Here is a 21,898-nt window from a genome sequence, read left to right as displayed (position 1 = left end):
CTCAAAGAATTTTCAATTATGTGATAAGTTACAGCATCACTTAAATGAAAAGATATGTACGCATGTATATGAATCTACACGTTTACATATGTATATAAGTAAAACCAACATACTCAGCACTCAATATAAAATGTACCATTTGTGGGGGCATTGGTGGCTCAGTTGGCTAAACGACCACCTCTTGGTTTCCCTCATGTCTTGATCTCAGGGTCCAGGATCCACCCCTGCCTCCTGCTCCACACAAAGCGGAGAGTCGGCTTGAGATTCTCTTCCTCTCCCTCTGCCTCTGCCGCTCCCCCTCCCTGCTCGGGCTTTCCGCGCGCGCTCTCTCTCAAAGAGTAAGTCTTTTAAAATAAACAAGTAAAATGTACTATTTGCTATATTAATTTTTAAAAACTGGGAATGCAAGGAAAATATTTTCTAAGAGAAACAGGTTCCAGGTTACTTGATGGGTCTTTGTTAGGCGTTTACCAAGAAAGAAAAAAAATCAAGTCCTGAAAAAATAAAGCATTTCAGAGACAAAGAGAAAATACTAAGTCACCTCAAACTTAACTTTTAGTAGTCACAACAATTATTTCCTCCTCCAACGGAGACCTTTCTTGGAGAAGGACAGAGACGTGAAAGGAGGTAACAGACCATTCTTCGGCCCGGATGAGAAAGTCAACTGGCTCCACCTGCCACACGTGACCCTCGCCATCAGAGATGAGACCAGAGCTTCCAAATCAATCTCAGCGTCAGAGAGGAGTCAAGGCCTTTACTGTCAAGGGGCAGAGCTGTCTTGTCTTGTGCTCCCATATGATTATGTGTTACACAGTCACCAACAAAATCTCCCCAAATCCACACAGTGCTGCACAGTCTCACACCCACTACTAGACACAAAGTCACACTCTCAGTCACAAACACCCTCCCTCCCCTTCCCACACTGGGCTCCACAGTCACAGTACCCATGGCGGGTCAGTCACAAAGCTCCCTATACTAGCACACACAGTGGAATACAAGGTCACACAGCACATACCCACTATAGGTACACAGTCACAGGTAACCCCCCACACAGTGTTACACACGGTCACACATTAACAATCATACCACCGGGACTCACAGTGTTATGATAAATTAATCCACATCCGCACACAAGGTATCACACACATTCACAATCACACATACATCAGTTGTCACTCACAAAATTTCACCACCAGACCTCCTCAGCCCCTTCTGCCCGAACAGACTTAATATTCACTCTCCGACCCGGCGCTGGGCTCCGGGCTTTTTTCAACTTCGGTCTCCTCTGAAACGTGTTAGTGGCCGTGGCTAGCTGCGGAGGGACCACCACTCGCGTCTAAATAAAGCTCAGCTCCAAGCCGCCGGCCTCTCTGTGGGGAGGAGCGGAGGACGCGATGCCTCCTGGGAAATGTAGTTAAGCTCCGCACGGGTGATAGAAAAGATGGCTCCCAGTTTGAACCCTGCCAGAGATCCTCCCCTTCGCCCACCCTGAGGCACAGACTGCGCCCCGAAATGTTTCGGCGCTCCACGGGTAGGGAGTCTCACACCTTGGCTCCTACTTGGAGTAAGCCCGGCATGCTTGACTGAGTTTATTATAACCCAAGGCACACTACAGTCCTCTCCCAAAGGTAGCCTTTAACAGGTAGGAGTATTTAAACTGAGTCAGGAAACACGGAGTCACGAGACAGGGACTACTTACAGTCCTCCCCCGACCAGGGAGACAGTCCCACAAACTCTGGTGCAGGAAAGAAAGCGCGAAAAGCGGTCTCGAACCCCTGAACTTATGGGAAATGTAGTCCGCAGGCAGAAAAGTGGAGGACCGGCCAAGACCGACAGATTCTGTCCGGTACTGAGCCGGGCTTGGCGGAGCCCAGGAGACCTCTGGGAGTGCGAGCCAGCCCAAGGAGTGCGCAGGCGCAGACTTTCTGGCTCGCCATAGTCGTCTTTGTCTGCGGGTGAGTGTGGTTTCGGCCTCGCAAGGCGCAGATCTGGGCGTGGGACCTGGGGTTCTGGATTCAGAATACGATCAAGGAATCTGGAGGGGAGGATTCTTAGAGCCTGCGACAGGGCTGGGGAGGCTGAAGCGGAAGAATCGCTTTCTGTGACGTGCAGTGTTCAAAGCCTGTGCGGATGGGGGCAGGGATACAGGAGGAAACTGGGGCGAGTTCGCGGGTGGGTGACGGAGGGTGTGAGAGGGTTGTAGAGGTACAACTTGCGTGAGAATTGTGTGGTTCCAAGTTCGTGAGAATGGATGGCATTGTGAGCTTTATGGGGTAGCAACCTCAACTTCACTTTTCTCGTTTCTAAAATAATGATAATAAAGATGCATCTTTCTGGAATATCCGTTTTTCTGAAAGAAAGGAAAATGGCTAAGACATCGAGAGATAAGTGATTTTTAAAGCGATTTTTATATAAAGGCAGGCTCATTGTGGAGTAGAAAACAAAATCAGTATTAACAATTTTTTAAAGTAAACATTTCCGAAAAACTTGTTATTGGATTACAAGACTCCCGGTGTATTGACTTTTCTTAATTCGTTGGAGGAACTTTGGTGAGGCAGCTTTAAGAAGCCCTGGACTGAGGAGCTTTAAGAGCTAGTTTTCACTAGAGTTTAGACCGCACAGAATCAGAGTTGCTGTAGCTCCGTAGGGCTAAGGCAGTAATCCCTCTCAGGCCTTTTTTTTCCTCCCCCTTAAATGTAATGTTTTTCACAGGAGGTTTTGTTTTTTTTTTTTTCTATGTTGGTCCTAAGTGTTTTGCAAATGCACAGGGAAAATAAAACTAAACTCCTTGTTTAAAAAAAAAAAAAAGAATTGTGAAGGATGTTGTCCTGTCTTTGGTGCAGATACACCAAGTAACTGACTTAGAATTAGAACTCCGTTATTTCTCAGCTAGGTGGCAATGACTCGTAATTTGACCAGGTTTTCCCCAGACTAAATGGCCTTTGTAAATGTAGTGAAACAAATTTTCTTCTATCTAAAATGACACTTTCTTCCAGTATTCTATCACACTTAACGTAATTTTCAATAAAATGAAAAAGTACCATGGTACAAAAATTCATATACACAAAGAATAGCTTGGTATATACAAAAAGTAATCAGTAATAGTTATGAAGACAGTACTTTATTTACAATAGCGACAAATCAGACAAAACATCTTGGGATAAACAGGCAATGTATAAAATCTATATAACACTAAATTCTTTAGTGTTAACGAAAGACCCAAAAGAAGACTTGAACAATGGAAATATATGTCATATCTTAGATTTTAAAAGTCTGCAGGGTATTTTGTTTCGTGAAAAAAGCTAAGGGCTTGTTTGGTAATATGTAATATACTACTTTTTTAATAAGTGGGAATAAGAATGTATATTTGTAGGTGCATAAAGAAGCTTTTGAGGTTTACACAGAAAATAGAAAAGGTTGATGGGGAGGGAGATAACAGCTAAGGCAGGGGTAAGAATCACATTTTTGCTTGCCTGTTTGTAGACTTCCATTTTTAACTGGGATGGAGGGATTGGATTTCTATGTTCACTCCATTATGTTTCAGATGTTTATCACCTGCCTCATTCTTTTTTTTTTTTTTTAAAGATTTTATTTATTTATTCAACAGAGATAGAGACAGTCAGCGAGAGAGGGAACACAAGCAGGGGGAGTGGGAAAGGAAGAAGCAGGCTCATAGCAGAGGAGCCTGATGTGGGGCTCGATCCCATAACGTCGGGATCACGCCCTGAGCCAAAGGCAGACGCTTAACCGCTGTGCCACCGGGGCGCCCCATATCACTGCCTCATTCTTGAATGTTTCCTTGACTTCCAAGGTACTACTCTCATTTAATTCCAGTCACCCCCCCCCAAAGCTCCATTAGTGACTGTTTGTCTCTTAACTGTTAGTGTTCCTAAGTTTCTCAGTTTGATTTTTTTTTTTAACCTCTTAACAGAATTCCATTGCTGTGGCTTCACCTAACACGTGACTGACAAATGTCCATTCCTTATTTGAGCCATGTCCTGAGCTACTTATTCACATATCCAGTTGCCTAATGGACAGCTCCACCTTGAGGTTGCGTAGGACCTTCAAACTCGTTATGCCCAAAATGTTAGTACTGGTATCTCCTGCTTCCTGTGGTTTGCCTCCATCCATTTCCTCTTTGTATTACCTGTTTTGTAAGTTCATAACACTGTCCAGCCAGAGTTGAAGCCTCTTATATCTGAGTAAGGGAAGAGCTTCTGAGTAAGTTTAACTCATGTCTGTCATACCATATTACAAATTGGAGGCTGAGATATCTTAATTACACATAATAAATGATAAATATGTATGTTTGCTGAATCAATGAGTGACCATATAATTATAGGGCACTTATAATATTTCATTTCTCCTAGAGTAACATAAACTAGGTAAGAAATACTAGGCTGCTAAAAATTTTAAGAACTCTGACCGTGAAGAATACATGAATAACATCCTTTACATTTTATCCATATCATTTAAGGTTGGTGACTTTAGATTTATGGGAAAAGTGTTTTCATGGGGGAAAATGATAATAAAAACTGTGCCTGTTCAATCAGGAGCTAGGACACATGTTACATCTGCTCAAAGTTACCTGTTTAGGTTGTGGAACTCTAACAACTCAGTCTTGTAATTTCTCTGTATCACCTAAATGCTGAAAATAAGGTTTCCTGTTTCTGAAATGTGTGGAGACTTTAAATGGCATGGGTTTGGCCTGGGATGCAAAGTATAACTACTCTTTTTTTTCCATGTGCTCAAATACGCGTGTACGCCAGCCAAAGGGTCATCATTACTTTGTTCTTTTTCACAGGCCAGCTTCCTTGTGCATCCACAGGAACTGCACTTGCCTTATCCTTCAAAACCTCCAAGAGCCCTGTGGCCTCAGCCTGAATTATGGGATGCTACTTTGACCCTCAATAGTAATGTCCAAGCTCTGTGTCACTGTTTAGAAGTTTAAGGTACCAGTTTAACAAGAAGGCAGTGGATGACTGAGAGAGAAATATAAAGGAGGTGCTATCCAGGTGAGTAAGAAAGAACCCAGCAGGTATCAATGGGATAAAGGCTCATTACAATTACTCAACCTGCAACCTCTGAAAAATTTTTTGAGGCAATTGTCTTATCAACCCTTGTCTTTGGAGTAACAGTTGCCGGAAATTCTTTAGATACCTAAATAACATTTCCAGATACTCTTGCTTGATCAGTGCTCTTTTTCCCTCAGATTCTGGGGGACTGGTTGCCCCTCTAATCTCTCTTCTGGATTCCAGCCTCTTCATTTGTAGTCTCAGTTTGATAAATTTTACAACCTACATATTGTGTTCTCCCTTTCACTAACATTCTCCATTTTTCACTTCCCCCTAGATGTCTAGACTCCTTCCCTTAAGCATTTAGTCATCTTGCCAAGGATTACAAGATCTGTAATCTTTCAAATCTTAGCATGTAGATTCTTTTAAAATTGAACTTTCTAGGGGTGCCTGGGTGGCCCAGGCAGTTAATTATCCAACTCTTGATTTCAGCTCAGGTCATGATCTCAGGGTCATGAGATAGGGCCTGCATCGGATTCCATGCTGGGCATGAAGCCTGCTTGGGATTCTCTCTCTCCCTTTCCCCCTCCCATTCCCTGCTTGCCCTCTCTCTCTCTCTCTCAAAAAAAATTTCTAATAAAATTTAACTTTCTATCATTTCTTCCTGCTTCCATTGTTGTATATCTCAGAGTTGAATTTTATCCCTTATCCTTATTTCTTTTTTTTTTTTTTTTTAAAGATTTTATTTATTTATTTGACAGAGATAGAGACAGCCAGTGAGAGAGGGAACACAAGCAGGGGGAGTGGGAGAGGAAGAAGCAGGCTCATAGCGGAAGAGCCTGATGTGGGGCTCGATCCCGTAACAACGGGACCACGCCCTGAGCCGAAGGCAGACGCTTAACCGCTGTGCCACCCAGGCGCCCCCCTTATCCTTATTTCTTATTCTCTTTCTACCTCCAACTATCATAGCACAACATTTCTCCCCATCTTGCTTTTTTTTTTTTTAAAGATTTTATTGATTTATTTGACAGAGAGAGAGAGAGAGCCAGCGAGAGAGGGGACACAAGCAAGGGGAGTGGGAGAGGAAGAAGCAGGCTCCCAGCAGATCAGGGAGCCCAATGTGGGGCTCCATCCCAGGACTCCGGGATCACGCCCTGAGCTGAAGGCAGATGCTTAATGACTGAGCCACCCAGGCGCCCCATCCCCCTCTTGCTTTTTAACAATATAGCAGGCTTGGAAATTTGTCCTGACTGCCTACAAGTTCACCTCTCTGTTACTTTTAAAAAGAAATAATACTATTCTCTTTAAAATGCAGTACATATACTTAATAGAAAAGTAAAATAATGGGATGTCTCCTCAATCCTGGCCCTCACTTCTCCATTTCTGTTCCCCAGAAGCAGCCACTTTTAACTCTGTATTCTTCTAAATGTTTTTATGAGTATACAAGGAAGCTTTCAAGCAGAACAATGACATGACTTGACTGTGACACAGAGCGTTGCTGTGTTGAGAGGATTTATAAAGAGGCAAAGGAGAAAGTAGGAGGAACAGTGAGGAGCCTATTAAATAATCCAGTCAAGACATGATGTGGCTTACACTTTGGTGGTCCTGCTGAGTGAGGATTATGGAAAATGGCCAGGTGCTGACCATATTTTGAAGATAAAGCCAACAGGATGTGAAGATGTAATAGGTGTGTGATCTAGGAGACAGTTGTTCAAGGCTTGAGCAACTGGGAAAATGAGGTTGCTATTTAACGAGATGAGAAGAATTTGGGAGGAGATCATTTGGGAGAACAAGAATTTGGTCTGGGGCAGGGTAAATTAGCTCCCTATTAGACATCCAAGTGCAGATTTTGAGTAGCAAGTGAATATGTGAATCAGTTGAGGAAAAAGGTGCAGGCTAGTGATTAAATATTTTCAAAATATTTTATCAGAATGCACAAATGTCAAGCAAACTCTTACCTGTATTCTGTGGAAGTGGTGACCTGTTAGAGCAGGGGTTGGCAAACTATACCCTACCATGTGTTTTTGTGAAGAGTTTTACTGAAACATGACCACCTACAGTGCGTCTTATCCATTCATTTTCTTATTGTCTGTGACTGCTTTCATGCTACAAATGCCTGAGTTGGGGGTGCCTGGGTAGCTCAGTCGTTAAGCGTCTGCCTTCGGCTTAGGGCGTGATCCTGGTGTTCTGGGATCGAGCCCCACATTGGGCTCCTCTGCTGGGAGCCTGCTTCTTCCTCTCCCACTCCCCCTGCTTGTGTTCCCTCTCTCGCTGGCTGTCTCTCTGTCAAATAAATAAACAAAATATTAAAAAAACAAAACAAAACAAATGCCTGAGTTGAGTAGGCATCTGCAGATATATGATGTTTTAAAGCATGAGGTGGGACTAAAAAGTATATCTGTCATGGTAAAGCTAACTGACTATAATAAACCCTTAAATGTACTGCTTTAAGGAATATAAGAATTGATTTCTTGGTCACATAACAGTTAATGTGGTGAGCAGTGAAGATTTGCATGGTTGCTTTGGTCTTTGTGGTCCTTTAAGGATCCAGATTTCTTCCAGGTTGTCTCCTTTATCATTCAGTTATGGTTGAAACTGGATCAACAGTGCAACAGCCAGGTGAGGAGGGAGAAATCACCACGGTAGGGCAAGAGGTCAATAAACTTTTTCTGTAAAGGTCCAGATAGTAAATACATAAGGCTATGTAAACCATAGGATCTCTGCTGCCGCTACTCAAGTCAGACATTACAGCACAAAAGGAGTTTGCTAGCATTAGACTATCTTGATTTCTATTTTGAAAAATTTTTTTTTTTTTAAAGATTTTATTTATTTATTTATTTGACAGAGATAGAGACAGCCAGCGAGAGAGGGAACACAATCAGGGGAAGTGGGAGAGGAAGAAGCAGGCTCATAGCAGAGGAGCCTGATGTGGCTCGATCCCACAACGCCGGGATCACGCCCTGAGCTGAAGGCAGACGCTTAACCGCTGTGCCACCCAGGCGCCCCTGAAAATATTTTTTAAACCACAAGTTTAAATGCTATTGAAAGAACCATTTTGCCTGATTTTCAGATGACAATGCCTAGTTCAGTTCAGAATTTTACAGTATGAAGGGTACCTGGGTGGTTCAGTCAGTTAAGTGTCCTACTCTTGATGTCGGCTCAGGTCTTGATCTCGTGGTGACGAGTTTGAACTCTGCATTGGGCTCCACACTCAGCAAAGAGTCTGATTGAGATTTTCTCTTCCTTTCCCCCCAGCTCTCTCTCTGTCTCGCTCTCTAAAATAAATTTACAGTATGAAAATTCAATTCTGATAAATATGTATGAATACGTATGTTTGATGTCATCCCTATAAAAATACAAGGAGTTTTAATTACCAAGGAGATGTCATTTCTGTCTTTTCCTTTTTTTTTTTTTTTAAGATTTTATTTATTTATGTGAGAGAGGGAGAGAGAGCATGAGTGAGAGGAGGAAAAGAAGGGGAGGGAAAGGGACAAGCAGACTCTGCACTTGAGCATGGAGCCCCACGCAGGGCTCGAATCCATAAAATCCTATTTTATGGATTTGATGCTTGAGGAAAGGTAGTTTTCTCAGTTACTAATGTGTTTTTGTGTCTTGGATTTCTGTGGTTTATGTATTCATGATTATCTTTTATCTTTATTCTTTATTTTCAGCATTTCTGATATCATTTTATTATTTTTTTTTAAGATTTTTATTTATTTATTTGACAGAGACAGCCAGCGAGAGAGGGAACACAAGCAGGGGGAGTGGGAGAGGAAGAAGCAGGCTCTTAGCTGAGGAGCCTGATGTGGGGCTCGATCCCAGAACGCTGGGATCACGCCCTGAGCCGCCACCCAGGCGCCCCTGTGATATCATTTTAGATGTGTATCTTGTACGTATAGAGTTTAGGTGTGTTTTGTTATATCAGTTGTTAAACCTTAGCATGTGTCAAAATTATCTAGAGGGCTTGTTAAATACAGATTACTGGGCCCTACCAGCAGATTTTCTGATTCAGGAGGTATGTGTTGGAGCCTGATAATTTTCTGTATGAGTCTGTTACCGTCTTTTTCTTTTAATAGTTCTTTTTATTTTAGTTTTGTTTATTGAGAGGAACAATATGGCTAGTATTGGTTCTTTTATTTAATATTATGCATTGTTTTAAATTTGACCTCATCTTTTTTATCCTTTACTATAGGATCTTTGATTTCCTTGTCTTGGGTATATATGTCTTTCCTTCTGAAAAATTGAATAGCTTATTATATTTAATTATTTTATAATATTCTCTTGGTTGCCTTTATATGCATAACTTTCTTAGTCTTCATCAGTCGTTTCTTTAGTCCCCACTAAGGAGTGATGTGTATTTTATACATTAGTATGTTTTCAGTCTCCCTCCTCTGTTTACCAAACAGTTGGTGATTGAGATTATTATTCCAGTTTTAAATAGGATCAGCTGCGTCCTTCTTACCTCCCCTTCATATATATGAAATTATTTGTGTCTTTGCCTTTGTTTGTACAGTAATGCATCTATCAAAGTCCTATCCATTGTTTACCCTTGAGCTTCATTTTTATTAAAATATATCTTCATTATCACTTTTAGCCCAGTCTCTCTAATCTCTCTACTCCCATACCGTATTTATAGCTTCCAGAGCAACATGGTTCCTAAGTATATACTCTCTTATATTTGTTTTTCACTTTCATGTTTAAGACATACATTGAAGCTCATTGAGAGAAAGGCCAGTATTTTACCCTTTGGATCTGCGGTCTTGAGCACAAGCAAGATGATTATTAAATAGTGATGGTTGTAGAGCTTCAAGTGTGGATTTATGTTTTCAGATTTATTGAAGAATAATTTACATAAAATAAGTCACCCCCCCTTTAAGTATATTATTTGATTATTTGGTAATTGTATATAGTCATAAAATGTACGCCAAAACAAACATACAGAACAGATTCAGTAGTTCTTTGTACCCTTTTGCAGTTGAACCACGCCCCTCCCCCATCCCTGATGATCACTAATTGGCTTCATGTACTATAGCTTGCTATTTCTAGAATTTCATGTAAATGTGATCATATACTGCATAATCTTTAGCATTTAATTTCTTTGACTTAGTTTTACATTTTTGAAATTAATTCATGTTATGTAGATTAATATTTCATTCCTTTTTATTGCTATTATTATAAGTATGGACATAATTTGTCTATTCACCAGTTGATAGACATTTTTAGATTATTTCCATTTTGGGCTATTATGAATAATGCTGTTATGAACATTCATATACTAAGTCTTCGTGTGAACATACATATTCATTTTTCTGAAATAAATGACTAGGAGTGGGATTGCTGCATAGAATAGTAAGTGTATATTTAACTTTATAAAATATTGTCAGACAGTGTTCCAAAGTAGTTGAACCATTTTTCATCCCCACCCACTACTCCCATCATTGGGAGTTATAGTTGCTTCACATTCTAACACTTGGATTGGCAGTAGTTTTACCTATAGCCATTTTAGTGGGTGTGTAATGTATCTCACTGAGTTTCTTTTTTTTTTTTTTTAAGATTTTATTTATTTATTTGAGAGAAAGAGAAGGAATAGGGGGGAGGGACAGAGAGAGAAGCAGATTCCCCGCTGAACAGGGAGCCAACGTGGGACTCAATCCCAGGACCCTGAGATCATGACCTGAGCCAAAGGCAGATGCTAAACTGACTGAGCCACCCAGGAGCCCCTCACTGGGATTTTAATATGCATTTCTGATTGCTAGTTAAAATGAACGTCTAATGTACTTTTTGGCCATTCATAATATCTGATTTTGTGAAATGTCTATTTAGTCTTTTACCCATTTTAAAAATTAGATTATCTTTTTGAGTTTTAGGTGTTCTATATATTTTGGATACGAGCCCTTTAACAGTTTCTAACAGTCTGGCTTTTCTTTTTGTTAACTGTTTTTGAAGGGCATTAGTTTTTAATTTTGATGAAGTCTACCATTTTTTCTTTTTGTATTAATAGTTTTAACACTTATGTTTAGGTCTTTGATTCAGTTTGAGTGAGTTTTTGCATATGGCATGCAGTTAAAGGTTGAGGGCTTTTGTTTTCTAATTATGTAAATTACAGCACTGATATGAGTGACAGCATATTACTAGAGTCAATTCTTGCACTGATTTATAAGAAAATCAGGAGGGGCACCTGGCTGGCTCAGTCGATAGAGCATGAGACTTTGATCTCAGGTTTGTATGTTTGAGCCCCATGTTGGGTGCAGAGATTACTTAAAAATAAAATCTTTAAAAAAGAGAAAATGAGGATAAAATTTTGAGAGGGACAAGACAAATCAGGATCACACTGAAGATTTCCAGTTAGTGGATAGGAAACAATTATATAAGAAAGAAAGGGGGGACAAGAAATGAGCTCTTCACAGAAGAACTTTGGTGCCATTTATTTCAGGCATAATGAAAGGAAAACAAATGAAAACTGAAATTGATGGCAGTAACAGTTTCTCTATCTAGAAATGATAGTATCAATAATCAAAACACTGCAGTAAGTTAGATTTCAAAGCAAAAATGGCTGTTTTCGGGCCTGTTTTACTTTTTTTTAATTAAATATATGTGTACTTTGCTGTTTAGCCATGTGAAAACTGCAACCAGATAAAAAGAGCATAGTCTGTAGTTACTATACAATTATAGATCAGTTCAAGTTGAAAAGCTCAAGTCAGGGACATCTCTGTAGGTATAACGAATAGGGGGTTTTAAAAGTGAAGTAGGGGGCACCTGGCTGGCTCAGTCAGAGGAGGGTTTGACTCCTGATCTCGGGGTTATGAGTTCGAGTCCCACAGGGGGTGTAGATATTATTTAAATAAATAAAAGACTTTTAAAAAAAAAAGTGAAATAGGACTATAGTTATGCTTACTCCATCCTTCCTCACCCACAGTTCCTACTCCACATAGGCAACTACTTTCAACTCATTTAACTGAGTCTGCTGGTGTTTATACACACATTTTATATAGCTGTTTTACCTACTTTTGATTTAACCATTTTTTTTAAAGATTTTTTATTTATTTATTTGACAGACAGCAAGAGAGGGAACATAAGCAGGGGGAGTGGGAGAGGAAGAAGCAGGCTTCCAGTGGAGGATCCTGATGTGGGGCTCAATCCCAGAATGCCGGGATCATGCCGTGAGCCAAAGGCAGATGCTTAACGACTGAGCCACCCAGGCGCCCCTTGATTTAACCATTTTATTTATTTTTTTTAAGGATTTTTTTTTTTGTTGTTAAAGATTTTATTGATTTATTTGACAGAGATAGAGACAGTCAGTGAGAGAGGGAACACAACCAGGGGGAGTGGGAGAGGAAGAAGCAGGCTCCCAGCAGAGGAGCCTGACGTGGGGCTCAATCCCGGAACGCCGGGATCACGCCCTGAGCCGAAGGCAAGACGCTTAACCGCTGTGCCACCCAGGCGCCCCAATTTTTTTTTTAAGGATTTTTAAACCTTTTTATTACTTAAATCATCATAGCAGCTCATGGTGAAAATTCAAATGTATATTAAGCAGAGTTTCAACCCATAAAGATGTAAATAAGAAATGTAGAAAGTTTATAATCTTAATATTTGTAATAAAAATTAATTCTAAACTTTTAAGTACAAATTAATGCTATATCAACTTAGGTCAAAGTAAAATACTCATAATTTCAAACAGTATTTTTTTTAATTTTTTTTATTATATTATGGTTTTTTTTTTTTTAAAGATTTTATTTATTTATTTATATGACAGAGATAGAGACAGCCAGCGAGAGAGGGAACACAAGCAGGGGGAGGGAGAGGAAGAAGCAGGCTCATAGCGGAGGAGCCTGATGTGGGGCTCGATCCCGTAACATCAGGATCACGCCCTGAGCCGAAGGCATATGCTCAACCGCTGTGCCACCCAGGCGCCCCTATTATATTATGTTAGTCACCATACAGTTTAACCATTTTAAAACAGTATCAGCTTGGGAGCACCTGGCTGGCTTAGTTGGTAGAGCATGCGACTCTTGATCTCACGGTTGTAAGTTCAAGCCCCACACTGGGTGTAGAGATTACTTAAAAATAAAATCTTTTAGGGGCACGTGGGTGGTACAGTCAGTTAAGCATCCAACTCTTGGTTTTGGCTCATGTAGAGATCTCGGGGTTCTGAGATCAAGCCCTGTGTCAGGCTCCGTGCTCAGCATGGAGTCTGCTTAAGATTCTCTTCTCTCTGTCCCTCTCCCTCTCTTTCTCTAACAAATAAAATAAAATCTTTTAAAATATGTCATTTATATATATATATATATATAGTCAGATTGTTAACATTCTTCCTTTTTTTATTCTGGGAGATTTCCTGGAATTTTTTTCCCCCAAGCTATTGAATTTTTGAGGTCAACATCATATGGTTTATTTGCAGAAAGCACTAACCCTGTTAATATTTCAGTGCTATACAAACTCTTGGCTTTCTGTAATACTAATTATAATATTGTATGTGTGTGTTCTTTTGTTCCTTTCCTTGTTTTTTCCTATTTGTTTTTATCTATCTTTCACCTTAGGGCTTTCATCAAATATTTGTGATCTTTAGTGCTATATTAATATTTAATATTGAGGTACCCAAAATATTACTGTAATCTGTGTGCGTGGTTGGGGCTTGTAAAATGGTGGGCTTTGCTGTGCATCATTCAGTCAGGTATCTAGATGTTTCTTTTATATGACTGCATGTTAATATCTATAAATGTTCTCACAGTCTTCTCATTTTTTCAGAAAAGAACCCTTTCATTGTCTGACAACAGCAACCCCCAGCATTTCTGACAAGCAGCAGTAGAAAGGGGTTGGAACCCTAATCTGCATATGAACTCTCTATTCATTACCTTCTTTTCAATATGTTACTCTAATCTTCTTTGCCTATCATCACTAAATTTGGAGCCTCTTAGTTATACCATCAGCTGCTGCTTTTATAATCATTTTTATAAGTTTCACCTTCTACTCTCAACCAGTCTCTCCAGTTATAGAGCCTTTGTGTTCTCTTCTGCTGGCTTTTTATTTAAGTCATTCGATTTTGCTAATTTATAGTTCTTTATCTGCTTTCCTTTCAAAATTTCCTAAAACTTTTCATCCAGTGGTATCTTCTCAACCTCTTAATGTTTATGAGTATATGCCCTTCATCCTCTTACTGTCATTTTTTTTTTTAAAGATTTTATTTATTTATTTGACAGAGATAGAGACAGCCAGCGAGAGAGGGAACGCAAGCAGGGGGAGTGGGAGAGGAAGAAGCAGGCTCATAGCGGAGGAGCCTGATGTGGGGCTCGATGCCATAACGCTGGGATCACACCCTGAGCCGAAGGCAGACGCTCAACCGCTGTGCCACCCAGGCACCCCCTCTTACTGTCATTTTAATGGAGTTTCAGAAAGCTACAGAATCTCACTGAACCACACATTCTCTTTAATAATTCTTCTATTTTTTATCCCTTCATCCTAGGCTCTCCCAATTTTATGTTTTTGTCTTTCATCTGTTTGTCACCTGTTCTTTATGTTTTATTTTACTTATTTATAAAGTGTACAGAGTTACATTTAAAAACAGTTTAGGGGGTGCCTGAGTGTGGAGCACCTGGGTGGCTCAGTTGTTAAGCGTCTGCCTTCGGCTCAGGGCGTGATCCCAGCGTTCTGGGATCGAGCCCCACATCAGGCTTCTCCGCTAGGAGCCTGCTTCTTCCTCTCCCACTCCCTCTGCTTGTGTTTCTTTTCTCACTGGCTGTCTCTGTCAAATAAATAAATAAAATCTTAAAAAAAAAAGGGGGGGTGCCTGAGTGGCTCAAGTGTCCAGCTCTTGATCTCAGCTCAGGTCTTGATCTCAGGGTTATTAATTCAAGCCCCACATTGGACTCCATGCTATTAAAAATATATATATAAAAACATAAATAGTAATAATAATTAAAGCAGTTTAAGATTAGATGCACCTGTGAATGTTATTTGTATTTAAACTTTCTTTTATACTGGTAGACTAGGTTTGAAATAGTCTATTTTACAATACCACATTTCTGAAATTTTATTAATACTGGAAAAAAATCACAAGTATAGTGATGTTGATGATGATGATAGCTACTTTATTGGAGTTTTACTACTTGACAGGCACTAAATATTTTACAGTTATTAGCTCTTTTCAATGATTTTTTTTTTTATTCCTTTTTAGAAAAGGTCTGGGCAACTTATATAGATAAAGGCATAACATGGAAGACATGTGAGTTGTCTCCTTCTTCTGCATGAAAATACAGCTAGGAAAAAACTCAGAAAACCTGGGTAACAGAAAAATATTTCCTCTGAACAGAGACACTGATTCTTTAAGACTATATCTCTATGTATGGGACTCAGTTTAAGGGAATTTAGAACATAATTTATACTTAAATATAAGAGAAGCTGTCTAAGAAAGAACCATTAAGAATACAATGATGTCATATATTTCATCCCAATCCGTAATCGTCTAATCTCAATATAAGCACTGTGAAGTCTTTCATCATAAATTCAACTTCATTAGATACTTGATGATTAATATTGGAGAGAAACCATATGACACTGATGAATGTGGAAAAACTTTTATCTATGTCACATGTCAAGAGATACTGAGGAATTCTTGTTAGAAAAAATATCTGTGCATGATAAGAATGTTGGAAAGCCTTCAGCCTGAAGCAGATCTCCGTCAGCATGATCAGATTCATAGTAGAGAGAAAGCTCATGAATGCAGTGAATGTGGAAAAACCTTTATCCTGAAGCAAAACCTCATAGAGCATAAGAAAATGCATACTGGAGAAAAATCACATGAATGTACTGAATGTGGTAAAGTATTCTCTCGAGTCTCATCCCTTACTCTACATTTGAGAAGTCATACAGGAAAGAAACCATATAAATGTAATAAATGTGGAAAAGCTTTCAGCCAGAAAAGAAACTTCCTTTCTCATCAGAAACATCATACTGGAGAGAAACTTCATGAATGTGGGAAAGCTTCTATTCAGATGGCAGGCCTCATTAAAAACCAGAGAAATCATACTGGAAACAAACCGTATGCATGTAAGGAATGTGGAAAAGCCTTCAATGGCAAATCATATCTCACCGAGCATGAGAAAATTCATACGGGAGAGAAACCATTTGAATGTAATCAATGTGGAAGAGCCTTCAGCCAGAAGCAATACCTCATTAAACATCAGAATATCCACAGTGGAAAGAAACCCTTTAAATGTAATGAATGTGGAAAAACCTTTAGCCAGAAGGAAAACCTCATTATCCATCAAAGAATACATACTGGAGAGAAACCTTATGAATGCAAAGGGTGTGGGAAAGCTTTCATTCAGAAGTCAAGCCTGATTAGACACCAGAGAAGTCATACAGGAGAGAAACCCTATATATGTAAAGAATGTGGGAAAGCCTTCAGTGGCAAATCAAATCTCACTGAGCATGAGAAAATTCATATTGGAGAAAAACCCTATAAATGTAATGAATGTGGAACAATCTTTAGGCAGAAGCAATACCTCATTAAACATCACAATATTCATACAGGAGAGAAACCCTATGAATGTAATAAATGTGGAAAAGCCTTCTCTCGAATCACATCACTCATTGTACATGTCAGAATTCATACAGGTGATAAACCTTATGAATGTAAAATATGTGGGAAAGCCTTCTGTCAAAGTTCATCTCTTACTGTTCATATGAGAAGCCATACAGGTGAGAAGCCCTATGGTTGTAATGAATGTGGGAAAGCCTTCTCTCAATTCTCAACTCTTGCTTTACATATGAGAATCCATACTGGAGAAAAACCTTATCAGTGTAGTGAATGTGGGAAGGCTTTTAGCCAGAAGTCACATCATATTAGACACCAGAGAATTCATACTCACTAAAGCTCTGTGAATGCCTTGAATTTAGGAAAACTTTCATCAGAACTCACACTTTAATGGCATATTAAAAATTCATTTTATAATAAAGTGACATGAATGTGGAAAATACTTCACCAACAACTCAAAAGTTAAATACTAACAATTTTAATAAGTATCATAGTATCATGAAAACCTATACTCCCAGAACTCCCACAACAAACATTGTTAATGATGTACTTTTAGGAGCAGTCTCATTGAAGTAAGGATCCAGTCGTGAACCCTAAGCAACATGGTTCTGGAAGGCCTACCTGATGCATTAAGAGGTATAAAGATTTGACATTAAGAGACAAAACTGTCATTTTAAAAATGATTCACTACATATGTAATCAAAATTATTTGTTCTTGATGCATTTGTAGAAATCAGAGATTGGGACAATATTGTATTCAGAAACATGCATGCCTTTATTGGGAATTGTTAATTGATAGAGGTGGTATCACAGGTTGTTAGGGAAATGAAATCATGATGATTCAAAAAATGGTCTCAGGGTAACTGACTCTTTATGTGGAAAAATATTAGATCTCTGCTGTAATAATACATTAAAGTATTTATTATGAAATCCAAAAGTACTGAAGACTAGAATACAAAAAGTAAAACTTAGTAATATAAGAATTTAATAGGAGAATGTTTTTAAAACCTTGGGGTAAGAGGGAATTTCTAAAATAGATTCCAGGATACTCACTCTTGAGTGTACATGCCTATCCCCAAGAAACCAATACGTGTACCTAGGGAGTCATTATCTTTATGTTCATTTACGCATGAATTACAATAGGAAAAAATTGGAAACAAATGTCTATAGTTTGTGAAATGGATAAATAAAATGTGATATAGGCACATAGTAAAATATTCTCTAGTAGTTAACAGGTTATATATGTACAAATATATTAATAGACCTGAAAAATCATGTAGAGTAAAAACAATGAAGGGATAAATAATATCATAACTGTGAATTTAAATTAAATCAACACTAACAAACACTATTATTAAGCACTGATTATAGATAAACATTTTTACGTAAAACTGAAGAATGGATTGGAAGGATACACGCAATTCCCAAAGGTGGTTGCCTCTAGAAAGAACAGTAGTGGAAAAGAAATGGGACCAAGCATGGTAGTTGAGGTATACTTCAGTTTTGTATCTAAAACACCTATCATTAAAAAGAAAGAAAGATTCCCAGTAAATATAATGAAATGTTAGTTACCTCTAGGCTGTGGTAATATAAGTGTTCTATTGTTTGTGCTATTTCTGAAAATTAAAAAATATAAAGATAGGAGTAGGAAAGCTGTACATGGAGTACATGTAATAATAGACTCATAATCCCAGATAGATACTAATATTTTATAGGAAGTATTTCTAAAATCATATCTTTACTATAAGTTATTTTTTAAAATTGGGATGGTAGCTTAAATTATTTAAATTTACTCTTGCATGTGAACTATCACTAATCTGTGTGATCTCTACTTAGAAGTTATAGCATGATTGTGCATCAGGTACATTTTTCAGGAGTTTTTAAAGTCCACATAACCAGTACTGGCATTAAGAATTTGATATTTTTTAAATGAAGAAACCAAGTTACTCTTAAATTTTTACATATGCCACTGAGTAAAATGTCAGCTCTTGCATTTCACCTTCAATTTTAACCTCAGACGTTTTTTTTCCTATTCTGCCAGATATACTCAACCAATCCTTTAAGGAAAAAAAAAAAAGGAGATCTGAGACCTAAACAGTATTCTTTTATTTGAAGCAAATCTTTTTGAGGATTTTTGTTTACTCAATCCCTTTCCACAACAAATTGACATATACAAAGTTGTTAGTGCTCTTTTTGAATAGTGATAAAAATGAGTATCCAACATTTAAACCTTAGTCATATTTCAAATACATCAATTTCTTTTAAATTCAAAATAATGAAATGCTAATAGAACCATACCACTACACCGTTTGTAGCAGTTTGGAAGGTTGGTCTTGAGATAAGATTATAAATGCCAGGCATTGATTATCTGGGGTAATGTACCCAAATAACATGTATATCTACATCAATCTAAGTTATCCTCTATTTTTTTCCATTCCTCATTAAGCATTCCTCTTATATTTCTTAAGTGTTTTGTTTGCCTTTGAGCTTGTGCAGCTTTGAAGTCACCAGACCAACTAAGAACTCTCAATTCAGACCAAACTAGGATTACCTTTTGGTTCCTGTAGTTGGCTAGTGCCAAGGTGTAACAATGACTAGGATAGTCACATTGAGTCTGATGAGTAATACATGTGATATTGTATACTTCAGATTTACTCTGACATGCCCCTGTTGATTCAGCTTGTTGCTACTTCTTTGCCACCACAAACACCACTATAGTAAACACTCTTAAAATCAGACCTTAAATTTCAGATGTTTTTATTTCTGGAGGATAGGTTACAGGCAAGAGATTGTTAGATCAAAGGACATATGTTATTTTTTTTTTATTTTAATAGATGCTATCAGTTATTTTCAAAAACACAACTTTCCTCTAACCCTGCAGCAGGTGGTAACGTACTGCTCAAATTCATGTCTGTCTGATGAATGTAGCCATCTGCTCCTAGGTTTGCTTCTTTGTAGATTTTCTTATTGTTAGCTCATTTTGAAGTCCTCTTTATGTATTAGACATTAGGAATTTGTCTAATTTTCATCATAAAAATGATTTTTCCATAAAAGTATCTTAAATTTCTATATAATCAGATATGTATTATAATTTTTTTCTAAGCTTAATGGATTGGTTAAGAAGATATTTTAATCTCTAGATTGTCTTTCTTAGGTTTTCTTGCAAGTTGTTTATTGTTTGCTTTTTTCAATATGTAAGTATTTAGTCCATCTAGAATTTAAGTTTTAATGTCATATAAAATGAGAATTCCTTGTTATTTTCTTCCATAAGGGTTTCCAGTTATACAGGCACAATTTGTTAAAATAACCCATCTATTCAGCAGCCAGTCACACAGTTCTCACACCAAATTGTGGTATCCACCAGCAGCAATCACAGATTTGAACCGGCAATCAATAAAACAGAACAGGCTTTAACCCAGTTTATTATCAGCCTTGCCCTAACAAAAACAAAAAACTAAAACAAAACCACCTTCACAGTACTGCAACTGCCCAAGCAAGCACAGCTTCCAGGGCCCCTGTGCTGCTCTGGGGAGAAAGGTCAGAATGGGTATAGTTCACCTAAGCACTGGGAAACATAACATTCTCATCCAAGACATGTTATGATAACCCACTACTGCATCTGTACACACCTAGTTGTAAGACTGATACCCACTTAAGCACAGGGAAGCTGCTGCATTAGTTTCCCAAGACATGATGTCTCAGTCACATAGGCTATGGATGTCTACATGCCAATTCACAGCTCCCCCTACCCCTATCCAGGTACAGGATACAAATGAGGAATCTACAGTAGTATTTTCTTCAAGGAAACTGGTACAAAGTCAAATCTAAGATCATCTTTCCAGACATGGGTCAGTGGGAAAGGCATATTCCCAATACTTTATCAATACCATCATTGTCTATTCAACTGAAACAGCTATGTAATCCTTTAACCACATGATCTTTTCCTCATTCAACTAAAACTGCCTTGTACTTTCATTTATACCAAGACCTATTTCTGTATTCTCGTTTCACTAATCTATTTTTCTACTTCTATACCATATTAATTGATAAACTGATTTAACATTAGCCTTATTGTATTTTGATACTGCATAACAAAGTCCTCCTTGATGTTTTTCATAGTTTTATTGGCTATTCTAAGTTAATTTTCTTCCTATATAAATGAAGATTGTGTTCTCAAAATCCAAAAACCTTTTGATATTCTAGTTGGAATTGTATTAAATTTATATATTTTGGGAAAAATGAGATTTTTTATTTTAAGTCTTTCTGATCCAAATCGTAGTGTGCCTTTGCATTTGTTCAAACTGTAATCATGTCTTTCAGCATGAGGGTCCTGAACAAAGTAATTTGAAGGCCATCCCTGCTTAATATTATATTTTTTAAAAGTTTGTTAGTTGGGTGAATGAGAAAAAAAAAAATACACCGAAGCCCTGATCCCTAGGGTGATGGTATTTGGAGATGGGGCTGTAAGGAAGTAATTAGGTTTAGATTAGGTCATGAGGGTAGAACACTCATCGTGGGAACAATACCCATATAAGTGGAAGAGAGAGATTATAAAAGGAGATTTCTTTCCACGTGTATTAACTGAGGAAAAGGTCATGTGAGCACAGCACAGTGAGAAAGCAGCTGTCTACAAACCAGGAATTGGACCTTCACCAGGATTTGCCAGCATTTTGATCTTGGGATTTCCCAGCCTCTAGAACTGTAAGAAATAAAAGTCTGTTGTTTAAGCCACCCACTCTGCAGTATTTTGTTATAATGCCTGAGCTAAGACAATCCCTTTCCTGCCTGCTTCTGTGTGCCTAATATGTGGTAAGACAAAAGCACTTTTCATTAGGAGAGTAAATTACCAACTATTTTTCATAAGGTCTGTAATTTTTAGCAATTTATAAAACTTCCCCCACCTTATTCATTTAAAAAGTAAAAATTGCTGGAAAAGGAAATAAGTCAAAAATACAGTTCCTGGAGTGACGTCTTAAAAATGTTGAACTAGGAATTGACAAGCTATCGTTCCCTTACAGAAACTGGGAAAAAAAAAAAAAAACCAAAAACTTTCTGAACCAACTTTGTAGTACCTCTGGAAAACAGTCAATGGTTTATAGAAAGAAACAAGCAAATGCCCAAGCAAATCAAAAGCCATCTTCAGATGTTAGTAATGTTTTGTGGCATTTTTATTCTTGCCCCAACCCTCACTGGTGTGGTATTGATACGGTCTTGAGCAAGCAGCAAGCCAGTTTCCCCCCTCAAACTGGAGGGAGCAGAGTGGACCAAGTTTGCAAATTACTGTATACATACCATTCTAACCTGTCTTGAGGATACAGGAAGGAATGATGCAAGCATCATGTTTCATGTT

The 21,898-nt window shown here is 38.3% G+C and overlaps 1 protein-coding gene and 1 long non-coding RNA gene across 3 annotated transcripts in view; one reads left to right on the top strand and one right to left on the bottom strand.

The window, feature by feature from the left end:
* LOC117795154 overlaps positions 1-1,830 on the bottom strand; it is a 57,066-nt gene extending 55,236 nt beyond the window's left edge. Inside the window, exon 1 of the long non-coding RNA XR_004618992.1 lies at positions 1,700-1,830. This is a non-coding gene — a long non-coding RNA (uncharacterized LOC117795154). The remainder of the gene's footprint in view (positions 1-1,699) is intronic.
* Positions 1,821-21,279, top strand: ZNF260 (zinc finger protein 260). Of its 2 annotated transcripts, XM_011217551.3 has the most exons (4): positions 1,821-1,955; positions 4,805-5,015; positions 15,187-16,712; positions 17,105-21,279. In XM_011217551.3, exons 3-4 carry the CDS (start codon positions 15,647-15,649, stop codon positions 17,122-17,124), a joined length of 1,086 nt encoding a protein of 361 aa, XP_011215853.2. In that variant the 5' UTR covers positions 1,821-1,955; positions 4,805-5,015; positions 15,187-15,646; the 3' UTR covers positions 17,125-21,279. The 2 variants fall into 2 exon arrangements, with proteins under 2 accessions (XP_011215853.2, XP_034494295.1); XM_034638404.1 differs by having other exon boundaries at positions 15,187-21,279.
* Positions 21,280-21,898: the final 619 nt, after the last annotated feature.

This window comes from Ailuropoda melanoleuca, chromosome 12 (assembly GCF_002007445.2).
Source record: "Ailuropoda melanoleuca isolate Jingjing chromosome 12, ASM200744v2, whole genome shotgun sequence".
In the NCBI taxonomy this organism is placed as follows: domain Eukaryota; kingdom Metazoa; phylum Chordata; class Mammalia; order Carnivora; family Ursidae; genus Ailuropoda; species Ailuropoda melanoleuca.
This window is presented reverse-complemented; position numbering and strand designations above follow the sequence as displayed.